Source organism: Glycine max, chromosome 2 (assembly GCF_000004515.6).
Source record: "Glycine max cultivar Williams 82 chromosome 2, Glycine_max_v4.0, whole genome shotgun sequence".
In the NCBI taxonomy this organism is placed as follows: domain Eukaryota; kingdom Viridiplantae; phylum Streptophyta; class Magnoliopsida; order Fabales; family Fabaceae; genus Glycine; species Glycine max.
In genome coordinates this window covers 14,400,377-14,415,286 of record NC_016089.4, presented here as the reverse complement: position 1 = coordinate 14,415,286, position 14,910 = coordinate 14,400,377, and the positions used below count along the sequence as shown (strand labels likewise).

The following is a 14,910-nucleotide window of genomic DNA, read 5'->3' as shown; positions in this document are numbered from 1 at the left end:
GTGTTTTCTTTTGCTTAAATATATTTTTTTCCATGATATATATTCACTTTTTGTATTTAATTTTGATGAATTTTTCTATCCTTACAATTCATCAGGATCCGTTAATGATCCCGTAGGTAGGTTAAATAGGATTAGGACAGTGTAAACCACTAGACCATTAAGGCAAGGATCTTAGGCCTCCAATTTTTTAAGATCTCAATATTTTTATATTTTTCAAAAGAAATATTTGTTATTAATTTTAATTATTAAATGATAAATAAAATTATAGTATGATATATTATTTGGTATTATTTTTATTAATAAAACCACAAATATTAAATATAGATATAAATATTATTATAAATAATTTAAGTATATTTTTCTTATTTATTTAAAAAAAATTAAGCAAATTATTTTATATTTATTTTACATCCTACCTCTTTCTTCTCTATAAATATATCTATTTTACATTTTATCTCTTTCCTCCTCTATTTTTGGATCTAACAAAACTTTTGTAAATAATTCTGCAGTTAAAAAAAGATAAAAGATTAATATAAAAATTGATATTTTATATAATATATTAAGTCTTTTAAAATTCTGGTAAAAAAAAAAAAATATTTTTAACATTTTAGCTTTAGTTCCAAATGTCTATAGACCGACCTGGATAGGATTACAACGCCATATAAACACGCACAAACTCATCTTCCTCCTACTGCAGCTGCTTTCTTTCACCACCCCTCTTCTTTTTCACCATCTGTGAAACCCACTTTGCCACTTTGTCTTCATCTCTTCGCGAACCACAAAATACTAGAAAACCCACCCCCAACCAACACCGCGAACCCACCATAGCGGCGACAGAATCAGAAACACAAAAAAAAATCTTGAAATCAGAATAAAAAGCACAAAAAAAAATTGAAACCCATCACCAACCAATGCGCGAGATGCACCGCTTAGTGTTGGACGTAGGTGGCGGCGTGGATTGAGTGGATTGACCATCATGCGAGATGCACACCTCGGTGTTGGACGTCGGTGGCAGCGCAGAGTTCTTGGAGGAACTCGCAGCAGTGGCAGTAGAGGGCCACAGAGGCGGCAAGGGAAACCAGGTGGAGCTCCGCATTCAGGGAGAGCTTGGTGGGGTGGGGGGGGGGGGGAGCCCAGGGAACTCCAGGTTCACGCCCACCAAGATGCGGTCGGAGGTGGCCAAGCCCACGGCGGCGATGAAGAACTTGGTGATGGGGGCGGGCTAGGGGTTGGGCGGTGGGGGACAAGGTGGAGAGGAGTTTCGGGAGGGTCACGACGGCGGACTCTGCCATGGGCTTCGAAGGCTGCAACAAGGAGGTTACCGTAACACACTTAGCTACCCATGTCATTCCCAACAGCAAGAAAGGAGAAGAGACTCAACAGAAAAAGGGGTTCTCCAAAGGGACAGACTGGGAAAAGAAAGAAAATAAATAAATTTTTTAAGCATACGGTTAATTCTACTCAGTTAAAAAGTACATGTCACAGCATACATCACATAAACAGTTAGCCAATCTCATGATAGGAACTTCAAACAAAAAATTTTAAATATTAGAAATCTAAAAATTTAATAAGAACCTGAGGTAAAAATTATATATATATCATGAATAAAAAATATATTTAAGTTTTTTTTTTCATTTTTTTGTTTGTTGATTCGTCATTTGAGTTCTTATTTCATGTTGACATTGTCAGGCATGCCCAATACAAAGTGAGTGTGAATTGGGGTAGATTTGCATCAAGCATTTGAACTTAATTTTCCTAAAAAAATTTAATGTTTATGCATTAAAAATGTAAAATAATTTTATATTATCATCCAATCATATATTATTATTTAAATTATTTTAAAAATTAACAAATTTATCCTACATAAATTGTGATTAAATAACTATACAAAACTTTTTACATTATTACATATTCCTTTTTCAATTTTTAAAATATTGAAAAGTTTGAGGTGTATCACTAGTCTTCTATTCACCATTGAAAACTTTGAGTGGTTAAATAGGAATTAGGAATTCATCCATTACTTTTTCACTTTTTCCTCTAAAATAATTCTCAAAAGTTCTTTTATAAGTTCGGTCATTTTAATTACACTTCTTTAATATGACTTTTTTATCCCATAAATAAAAAAATTACACAAATAAAATAAGTTAAAGAATATTTAACTAAGTGATACAAATTATGATTCATGGTGAATAATCGATTTCCTCTAAACCAATTTTTCACTTTCACTTTTTCTTTTTCCATTGAGAAATTGGTTTTCCAAAAAATGATTTTTCAATGGGTGAATTTTTTTCAATTATATATTTATTTATTTATTTTGAAATATTTATTTTCATTTTTAAGAATTTTTTATTTCCTTTTAAATTTCAATTTTATGATTTATATATTTAAAAAAATAGTTTAGGAATCAGTTAATTCCTTTAAAAATTTTATGGAGGTGATTTTTTTTGAACTATTTTATTTATGTTTATGATGTTTTATCAATCAAATAAAAATATAATAATGTAGTTCCATAAATATAAATTGAGTTAAATAAAAATTTTATTAATAACAATCATTTTAAATTTTTTATAGAAATATTAAAATATTTTTAAAAAAATGAAAATCTAGTCTAGAAAAATAATATCTCAATCATACAAATATTTTTTTTTTCATTTTATTTTCATTTAGAAAACAATTTTGGATGTAGTGTTATTTAGCATGATTGAAGAAGAAGAAAAAATAATACAAACAATTTAGATAAATATAATAATATGCATGGATGGACATAATTAAAATAGAGAGTCTTAAAGAATTAATAATAGGATTTCAATGATGAATTATAAGTTTAAAAAAATATAAATATATACAATTAATAAAATGAAAATACAGAGATTCTTCACTCTTGAAAAAATGAATAAACAAAAAAACTAATAACATATGTCGAATAATATATTTTTTTAAAGATGATAAATATATATAATTAATAAAACAAAAAATATAGAAAATTAAAAAACATAGTTAAGAAATCAGTTTCTAGGAAACCAATCTCTTAACTCATGCGAAATTATAAAAAAAAAAAAAAAATGACACCTTGAAAGATCGATTACCCAAGAATCGATTTCAAAACCCATACAAACAAATATAAGAAATTGGTTCTTCAACTCATGTAAAAAAATTTGACACAGTAGAATATATCATTTGGATAAATAAAAATGGGCCGTATTATTTGAGTAATTTTTATTTTTATTTATATTTTAGGGGTAAAAAACTCTCTTTAATCTACTTTCTTTTATGATGAATTATTAGCATCGATCTTACATTTTATCTTTGTCAATCGAGGAAAAGGAATTCAAAGATAAGAGAATTATAAAGTATGAGAAATAAGTATGTACCAAAAAAACTAGACGCATAAGTATGTACCAAAAAACTAGACGCATAAACAAAATGTTTTACTTTTATACCATATTTTGTTGTATGTCTTTTCTTAGAAAAGTTTTAAAATGTTAAGATAGGATTTCTATTTTTTTTATAAATGTGTACCATATTTTGATTTTATTGAAATTAATTAAAACAATAATATTATTACGTAACTAAGTTTAAAAAAATCTCTCTCACCTTCCCTAACCTTTTAGTGCCCGTTTAATCTAAAATTCCATAAAATTAACTTTAAAATATTAAGTATAATTAAAACATTTACTTAATCTAAATTACTTATCTATATTAAAATGCATAGTTTTCATTTAAAACTATGAATGGATCTTTTTATTTTAATTTTAGAAACAGATAGAGACGTATCCTTTCCACTACAGATATTCCGGTGAACTTGTAATAGCTTTAATGATTTGATGTTTTCTGGACTCAGCTTATTAATCATCATGATCACAACTCCAAAGGGAAGGACACATTGACATCAATGACATCATGTATCATATTACCATGCTAGAGGAGAGAGACGGGAAGAAGAAAAAAATTAAACTAAAGTAGATGAGAATCACATGAAATAAAATATTTATCGAAAATCATAAGCACACACAAAATTTAGGTGATTTAAGGCTGATATCTTCAAGGTCAAAACAAATCTAAATTTTCACATATTAATAGTTGAATTCAAACTCATATTTTTATGAGATACGAATCCCATTCTTACAACTGTGAATATTTTTTGTTGGCCAAATCAGTACTATTTACAATATAAAGACCGATTTAATAAATTACTAAGTAAGGAATAAATTGAGAGTTTTTTAAATATATTGGAACTAAATTATATATTTAACCTAACTTTTAAAAATCAGAATAATCCATTAATAATAAAAAATGAGAAAATAAATTATACACTCTCATAGTACAAACACAAATATATAATCAGAACTTTTGATTTAATAACTATCTAGAATTATTTTATTGTGCATTAAGAAATTTTTACACTAAAAATGTATAACATTTTTTTAAACCAAAGGTCTTTATGACAATTGAACTTTTATGTAAGAGAACTTGCTTACAAGCCGTCCCTTGTCGGTAAAAGAGGTATGGATTTGTCAAATGATTCCACTGCCAAAAACTTTCTCTCCTAGTCACTCGTTGCAGTACCTAGAAAAAGCCCACCTCTCTGATTTCTTTATTGGTGTTACCCCACTCTCCCACCCAAAAAAAATTCCCTCACTTCTCTAATCTCCTGCACACTCAACATTATCATCAACACCACACCACAACCCCCAAAAGACCCTAACAAAAAGAAGCTCACACTTTTGCCAGAATTTGGGGCAAGCCAAAAAACATGCCAAGTTGAAATGCACAACCATTTTTGTGATCCCTATTCCCCCCTTCCTCTCTCTCAAAACCCCACAAAATGAGCCTCAAAAACATCAACTTCCTCTAGGCACATTTTTTTTAGTTCAAGTTGTATTTTATTGTTCTCATTCTAACAAAAGCCCTAATCTCAAACCCACAAAATGTGTCTCAAAAACATGAACTTTCTCTAGACACTCAATTTTCTTTTTCTTTTTTGGTTCAAGTTGTGTTTTCTATTCTCATAGAAACAAAAGCCCTAATCTCAAATGTCCACACCATTTGTTCAACAGCCACCACCCATAGAAGTGACCCAACAAGCCTACACGACCCATTCGGGTCACGGGTCGGTGGGACCCGTCATAGCGGTCCTCGCCGTCATCACCGTTCTCGGCGTCATCGCCGGCATGATCGGTAGGCTCTGTTCGGGTCGTCGGGTCATGGGTCACGGCGAGTTTGACGTCGAAACCTGGGTCGAAACCAAATGCTCCTCCTGCGTCGACGGCAGAATCGCCCCTCCGCCGCCACGACCACGTCCTCCGCCACCGCCGGAACACAACTCCGGCGAGGAATCGCCACCGGAGGAACCCCCTCAAGAGATCAAAGAACAACAACAACAGCGAGAAGAAGAGCAACACTCACATTCCCCCAGTAATAGTTAAGTGGCAGTGCTTAGTGCTCTCATATTACATTTCCAAATGTACAAAAAGAAAAAACCTAGATGCAATAATGTAGCATTGATGATGTTATTTTCCAATTTAAATTGATATTTTATCTCGATAATAATCATCAAAGTAACGATTAACAAGGGGGTGAAGTAACAATTAACAGGGGGAATGAATTAATGTCATAAATCTTTGCGAGATCGTCGATTATCAAAGTAACAATTATCGAGGTAAAATATCTGTTTTAATTAGAGAATAATATCAGCATTGTCTATTGGTTATGTATCTAAGTTTTGTCCCTCGGATTCTCTTGTTTTCCTGTTCAGGTCTTTGGTGTAATCTGCATTTCTTTCAATTTTCTCCATTGGGTTGATATTGAATCGTGGGCTTTAAATGAATGACCCATTGGTGATTGGGCTTTGAATGGGAAAATGTTCTGAACTCAAAGATGCATTTTCATTTAATGCACATTGGAAAAAAGCCGTGTCACGAATGATTTTTTTTGAATTACTATATGAATGCTGCTTCTTTAAAGAGGCAGTTGATGCTTTCAATTTGTTGGGTGGTTTGTTTGTTTGTTTTAAAGTTATTTATATTCAGGTGGTCTTTCGAGGATAGCATTAATTCAAATTCAAGCATTGGGCTTTCCATGCTAGAAACGACGACGTTAAGCAAGCACTTGTATTTTTTGAGTGTTTGTTAACTGTTATGTAGTATTCTTCTATTGCTCTATTCAGTGGTTCAATGAAAATGGAAATGCAATTAATGAGAGTGCTACTTTTGTGATCCACCGTCGTTGGATTCTCTTATAGTGAGGTGTGGACTAATTATGAAAGATCACTTTTTGGAGAGGCAGAAAAGACAAGGAAAGGGATCTTTCTTGGTAATGACCAATGGCTCTCCCTCTTGTCTTAACAGTGTCTATATATATTTGGTCTACGATTCTAGATAGGATTGTTCGAGGTGCTACTGTGACATAAGTGCAAGCTATTTGTATAATAAGGACAATAAATTGTAGCAAACGTTTACAGTTTATGATTATCCTGGACCATCTAGGAGATAAGAGTCACTCCCACTAAAGTATAACAATCAAAGCAAGCAATTCTAGAGAAGTGAAAAACTCCACGATTAGTCTATTAAAAAAGATCATTGGAAGTTGTTTTGGGATCCAAAACATGACACTTTTTTTTTATATAAATTTTAGACTCCCCTAAGATCGAATTTAGTAAGCAGCGATTTAAAAACCCTTTATTGCCCATTTGCCCGTGTTGGTCTTGTAGAATGAGATTGTCTTTCATTCCACTTCTTAACCTGTTGATGTTGGAGTAGTGGTAGGAGTTTAGGAAATTTACACAAAGTTGTAGGTTTAAATCTTGTTGTAACTATTGTAAAAAAATTCAAGTTTCATGTTACTTATAAATAGTGTTAAAATAAATTATATATATGCAACATAATTTTCATTTTATAAGTTGGTTTTTTAAAATTAAATTAAACTTAAACTCATATTTTAATATAATATTAGAGTTTATTTTAGATTAATAAAAAAATAGTTATTGTCTTATTTACACACCAAACTACATAAGTGAAAGGATAATTTACATTTTATACGATTGAATTAAATTTAAATGGGTTATAAGAATGTACATTGGACACACTCCATATGAAAAGGACATGCAGTGTGAGATAGAAGAAGCAAACACTTTGTAAATAGGATCATAGACTGTGCTGTAGATGACAACTCTTGCTGTCTGCATATATTGCATTTGCAGGTCTGCACATGCTTATTCCCTACCACATTTCGGATTTTTTATAGTGAAATGAAAATTTTGAAAATCTTATTGACCGTATAGATGGCAGTGAAGTGGGCACTGCAAACAACTCAAAAGCAAAAAGAAGGTCCCATGGAGATGTTTGTTTGTCCATGTCTAAAGCTAACCTTGATTTGCATGTACACACAAATTTGTAGGATGGCTACACCACGTGACTTTCTGATGCTATATTCACAGCAACTCTATTTACTCATCTGCCCAGTAATTTTACTCCTCTTTCTACGTTACGTTTATACTTCATACGTTTAAATTCAATTATATCAAAATTATTTTATTCTTATATTATAAATTTCTATACTCTCTTAAGAAAGTGAGTTTTTCACGATTCTCACTCTCTTAATTAATTCATTTTTAAAATATTTTCTTTCTTTCTTCCTTGCACACTGATCACCAGATATAACTTATGCCAATTGATATTATTTTTTAAGGTTTTACATTTCTTAAAAATTTAAATTATTATTTTATTATAAGTATATTATTTTCACATTTAAATTAATCTTATTTTATTTTAAGTTCTAACAAATCAATCTTTATTATTTTTAAAATATTATTTTTACAATTATTATGTTTTCTTTGAATTTAAATTAAATTAATTTTTATTTTATATTATTCGATTCATTAAAAATATATATTAAAATAATTTTAATTTATATAATTAAACTATTGTGCATAAAAATATTTGGACATACATTTCAAGGATTAAAATGCTAGTTATACTAAAATCTAAAATAAATAGGCACTGTTTTTGAAAATCCCATGTCCATGTGAGAAGCACAGCTTTTGTCTCAAATAAAACATTTTTAAAAACATATTAACATCTAAGTCACTGAGATAAATATTTGTATCACAGAGGTAAAATTTTGACATAAAATCGTATTAATATTAGCATTAGTATTTGCATCATAAAAAATAAAAATTTACATTTAAATAATTATTGATCATGAAGATAAAAATATCTACATTTTATATGAACAAAATATTCATATAAAATCATATTAATATCTAAATTATATATAAAAAATGTATTACATAAAAATAAATAATTTATATAGATTTTAGTATTTAATATAATCTTTATCATATAAAAATTATATTTAAATATATTTACTTATTAAGCATTGATTACATAAAAATAAATATTTAACCCATAAATAACACGGTCAAAAATACTATTTTGTATAAACATACGAAAACATGCATTAGTTGGGCTTGAAATTTTTTTTATAGTTATAGCTGGGCTTGGTATTTATTCAAAGGTTGAATGAATAGTTTAAGTTTAATGGGCCAATGTATTCATTCGATATAGTTTATTGATCAGTATCCTATCCTAATTCCAAGCCGACTAGTCATTAATCTTATAATATATATATATAGGACTAAAATATACAGATGGTCTCTTAATTTATTTTTTAGTTCTAAATTGATGTTTAATTTTTAAAAGTTTTAATTTAATTCATTAAAAAACTGTTTGTTTTCAATTTATGAGTATAATTTTGAAATTTTTTTATTGATTCAAAATATAAAATTTATCCTATTAGATTCATTTGTACAAAAACTAAAAAAAAAACATAAACAAGGTGAAAATACATATAAAGTGAGACTCATGAGTAATTCAAATCCTAAAAATCTAATGTTACTTTTTTTTCTTATTACTTACTAGACTCATTTTTCATACTATTTTCATTATTTTTATGATATTTTTTTTTTCAAATGTTAGTTGATTCTTATGTCTTGAATATGTAAAAAAAAATGTTTAAAATTGTTATAAAAAATAAAAATGATCAATTTTTTGAATGGATTAATTTGTTATGATAAGGAACTATTTTAGAATTTATAAAAAGTAAGTACTTATTTATAACCAAAATAAAATAAGGGTCTATGTCTATATTTTAGCCCTTAACATTGATTGATCTCCTTTCTTAATTAGTAATTGATCCTATTAGAGGTACAGGTCAATTCGGATAGACATGTAAACCAGGGACAAAAAAGCCAAATTGATTAGTGTAGATTATTCGGTTTAATCGATAAAATAAACCTGGTCTACATCAGGTTTAAATTAAAAATGATACCCATAAAAATTGCAAAGCTCGTTCTAATTAGCATGATATATAAATATGGATACTTTTAATATTTTTCAATGAATTTTGGTTGAGAAATATATAAGCTTACCTTATAAACGATTTGAGTAACACCAGATTATCTCATATTAACATCAAGTAATTAATAAATTATTAGTTCAAGTAATATTAGATTTGTTCTAATAAGATATGTTTAAGTCGTGTAAATAAAAAAGGTACGATTATAAAAAAAAATTTATTAAAAATGAGATTAATTGAGTTCTTTAACGAAAATTAGTCATCAATAAAACTGATGAATAATTCATATCAATAATATGATTATTAAAAAATATATTAATATGAAGTAACACGCTATCAACATGTATAAAGCATTATTATATAAATAAATATTTGTTATTATAAAAAAATATATAAATATTTGTTACAGTATTCTTTTATTTATTCTTATTATGAATAATTCATTATTATTAATTTAAATGTTAAATTTGGATAGTTTTCCCAGGGTTGTAAATTTAAACTTTGATTGTAAAAAACTTAAATGTTACCTGATTGTTAAATAATTTTAGTTATGATAATAGGTTACTTTTATACTAATTTTCTGTTGATTAATATCTTAGAATTATTTTCAATAATGCGTGATCATCCAAAGATTTGTAATTAGAATATGAATTGAATTCATTTATTGGATCGTACTGGTATCAATCCGGCCACCCATTCATTTCAATTTTCAATTCTTCTTCGAAAAAGGATTGTTTGTTTCTACTTTCCTTTCTTTTTAATGGAATATTTTGGTTGGACGGTGAATTAGAAATAGAAATATCCTCCATCGGCACAGTGTCCACTAATACATGATTTAATTTCCTTCATATAAAGAAAAGTGAACAACAGGTAATCAATCATCTCTAAGGTGACTTAAAATACTATTTGTCATCCTAACGTGGTGTAGTATATTTGGTAGATATTCATATTTTTTTTATCATCATATGGGTGCAAAGTTATTTTTATTAAAAATAATGATAAATTTTTATTAAAAACCATAAGTACAAATAACAAGATAGATATTTCCTTCTTAAATCTTTATATTCATTTTTATGTATTACCGGCAAAAAAAATATTATATTATCAATTAATTAAAAAATTCTGATAAATATAAATCTTAAGATAATTTTGATAAAAGGCAAAAAAATTATTACTCTCATCACTTTGTGATTAAATTACAATATAACACTCATTTACACTCTTTAGCGCATCAATAGTATCTCTTTGAGACAAATTCAAACTAAAATTGTCAAATCATATTTACATTTTGTAAGAGAATCTATCACAAAGTCTTTCCTTTCTTAGATAACATCAAACCAACCTTTAATGGTTAAGTTTTTTTTCTCTTAAAAAAGAGTTAATATTATCCATACAATTATATTTATGTTGGTGCTGCTTCATGGGACCTATCTGTTTTCCAAAAGGCCCACAAAGGCGCAGGCAAATAGAACAGACAGAGCAAAGATAATGAACACTGGTGCCATAACTTAATAAATGGTAATGAGAGGTTTAATTTCCTCCCACTTTGAAGAAAGTGGTGCCTTTATCAGGGCCAATAATAGTGATAGCCACTTTAACCTAGTTGACTTTGGAATTTGAGCAATCAATTATATTACGGGCTCTGTTTACATGTTCTGTTGAATAAATTTGCAAACAAAACTTAGTTCGGATAAACCTTCCTTTTACCCCTTAAAAACTTTTTGGACACCAATTTAGCTTGAGGTAGAAAAATGTTACTAATACATTTTTAAAAAGAATTTTTTTTGCAGTAAAAAAATGTGTTTTCATTATTAATTAAAAATTGATTAAGGTTACAAAATTTATTTGCAATTTTGAAATATTTAATAAATTTCTAAAAAATAAAAAAATGTACTAAAATATATTGAAAAATAAAATAAACAAATGCTAATTAGGTTATCTTTAAGAATTTTGTTAAAAATTAAAAGTAAAAAAATCATTAAAATATTATTAATACACTTCTTTTGTCAGGTGACTCCACCTTGAGAGAAAACTCATATTTGCATGTCGTCGTGGAGGTGAAGGACTAGGTGAAGTGGTTTATAAGATTGGGATCAAGTGGGAAGGATGTTTTTTATTTTTCACTAAAATTAACGACAGTAGTTATTGATGTTGGTTTAGGAATGTTAAAATAATGCATTTGTAAGGGAATAAGAGTATATTAAGTTCAAAATAAAGGAGAGATTAGTGTAATTTATTCTATTTATAATATATTGTGGGATAATTTTCAATAAAAAAAAATATATTTATTGATTTATCAACTAATATCCTTAAGACAAGTAGTTAATAAAACCCTGCTATACTTTCTTTTACAAGTAAAAAACCCTGATGTACTACTAACACATCTTTCAAAACTATTACACTAATTTAAGTTTTTAAGTGCACTTACCAAAATAATAGAATTGTTACTCTCTTGTTCCATTATAATTATTGCATAAGAAAGAAAAAATCCCAAAATAATGGTTAATTTAACTTTTCAATGTAATATTAATTATTTTTTTACTTATATCTCTTATAATACTAATAGTGGATAACAAAATCTATAAAATAAATTAATAATAATATAAGATTAATTTTATAAAATTATTGTTTTTTTTATTTATTTATTATTTTTTGTTGATATGTGTAAAATTACCTATGACAACTATTATTTTGGGATGAACAGAGTATTATTCATAGAATTAAACAAATATTAAACAATTATCTTTCCTTAAAATCAGTTATTGATAATATATGTTGAGTTTGTAAGAAAGACTCCTTTGTGTTTGATTCTTAAAAGATATACTTGATCTTAAGGAAAGATGATAAGCTTTAAATATGATTAAGTCATGAAAGATTAGTCTGGTACCTTATCAAAAGAATCGAAACTAATAATTATATATCGGAGTCCTGCCAAAGAACCAAATATCCTTATGATTGTTATTACTACAAAAAACAAATGCTAACTAATTATTAAATTAAAATCATTCAAGAATTAATTTGTTAATCCTTTAGTGACTGAATCATTTTTTAAAAAATGAATGATCAAATTAAGAACTGAATAAATAAACTTTTTGACAAATATTACTTATCATAAATACTTAAATTAACAATTGGAGAATATCTATATTCATCTTCATGTGCCTAATGCATGTGACTCTATTTAAATATGTTTTATCTAAAATATTTTTTTAATAAATTAATAATGCAAATAAATTATATAAAAATATAATTAATAAATAAAAGTGGCAATAGACATATTAAAGTGGCAATATCATTGAATGCACAAATCAAATGACGTGGAGTTATTTTAGCTTAATTACTAATATCAAATTTAATTTTTAGATATATAATTACATTATGCTATCACTCATAATTAGGGGTGAGAATAGGTCAGACCAGGCTTTAAAAGGCTAAGTCTAGCCTACGATGAATTTTTGAGGTTTGAGTCTGACCTATAGCTCATTAAAGAAGACTTTTATTTTGGCTCGACCTGACTTTTATAATGAGAAATATAAAGGGGCACATGACTCACACCTAAATTGTAATTAAAGTCTTACTTGATTATAGGAATAGAAGTTATAAATCAAAGTCTAATAGTTTAAAAAAAATTAATTGTACCAAAAAAATAATATAAGTATATATTGATACCCAAAAAATAATATAAGTATATATATATATATATATATAGGCCGACCTACCATGCTTACAAGGCTTTTTAATAAGCCTAAGCCAGTTCAGACCAGGCTTTATGTAGGTCAGGTCATAGGCCCCTGTAGGTCGGCCTGACCTATTCCTACCCCTACTCATAATAGTCTTACTTAACTTAAAAACGATTTTTTCCTACCCAAGAAAAATAGTAATAATAATAAACTCTCACATACAATTGAAGTGTATTAATAGTTTTGGCATATAAACATATTTTCAATACAATCCTCTCACCTTTTATGCTTGGAAGTTGAGCTGAATTTCCATCCACAATAATGGTTGAGATTTGACTCATTTAGAATAACCTCTGAAGTGGGAAGAATGCATTTTAGATAATAAAATATATTTATAATTATTATTTAAAAATAATGATTAAATTTTTAATACTTTTAAATTTTCATATATAATTAAGCTTGAGAATTAATTGGTTTGAGAATATTGTTCTAATTTCAGTTGTTTTAAATTTGAGTTTTATATATAGAACTGCATTAAATATTCTGATAAAAGGATGTAAAATTGTGTTAAATGGTCAAATGAAGAGTTTTTGGTATAACTATAAATATATTGACCCTATTCAACTCAAGTAGATTTAGTAGATTTATTTCCATGAAATATATTTGTTATCTTAAACTATAAAAACACTATAATTTCTTACAAATAAATTTGTATCTTCACATATTTGATCTAAAAATGAGTCAAATATGTTTTTCTATTGATCCTATTGATTTTCTAAAAATGGCTATAAGCATATTTTATCTTCTAAAGTGTTTTTTTTTTTAAATGAGTCAAATATGTTTTCCTTATATTTAATTAATTTTGATATCAAATGCCAAAAGCAAGAGACGTGGATACATTTCTTGTTAAAAACGTTTTTAACTCATTATTTCATCATTATCATAAAGTACAAAAATTTCTTTTTAAAATATGTTATTATCAAAATAATATATCTCCAATTAATTCTAAGGCGATAAGAGTGTAAATCACATGCAATGTGTGTACTAAAAGTAGGATCTACCAAAGTATTATTTGATTTTATTAATCACTAATCTTTATTAGAAAGCTTATGTGCTCACATTTATCATTATAGCATTGTTGTTGTTTTGCAAAAACAAATAAAAATACATATGTTGGTTAATTTCCATTTCTATCCATGTCGTGCAGAATTGATGCCAAAAAATTCTTGCACTTTCTTTCTTTCCCAATAATCACAAACTAATTAACGAGAACATGGAGACAAATTAACTATGAGAAGAATCCAATAATGCAGATAGATTAATTTTTAATCATAAGATTATTATAAATAGGACACCAATAATATAGATAGATTAATATATATATATATATATATATATATATATATATATATATAATATTTATTTGATAAATATTAATATATTTCATATATTAATTTACATATATAGATGAATAATATGTGAATGTAATTATTGAACGGACTCAATTGAAATTTTTTAATGGTTAAATTTATTATAAGTTGTCAATAAAAAATTTTCAAAAATAAGTTTAATAGTTTTTTTGACCTAAGATTATTATAGTAATTAACATGTTATTTGTTATGTTTTAATTATGGATACCTAATGCTTAACAACACTTGTTGAATGAATATTAAATATGATTAAACATTTGTAGAATTAATGATTAAATAAAAGAAATCCATAACTCTTGATAATGAGTTTGAACTTTATGAATAAAATTATACTCTGGTGAGGAAAATTAAATGAAAGAATAAATGAGTTTCTTACGTCATAATAGGTTAACTCAATAGAATTTGACACTAATATCACACTCTATAGTTTAACCTAGAGTTGTAAA

The 14,910-nt window shown here is 27.2% G+C and overlaps 1 protein-coding gene across 1 annotated transcript; it reads left to right on the top strand.

Annotated features, from left to right (window-relative positions):
• The first annotated feature begins 5,033 nt into the window (after window positions 1-5,033).
• LOC100804641 (uncharacterized) lies at window positions 5,034-5,426 on the top strand. Its single transcript, XM_006575797.1, has one exon. The coding sequence runs from the start codon at window positions 5,034-5,036 to the stop codon at window positions 5,424-5,426; it is 393 nt and encodes a 130-aa protein (XP_006575860.1).
• The last annotated feature ends 9,484 nt before the right edge of the window (window positions 5,427-14,910 follow it).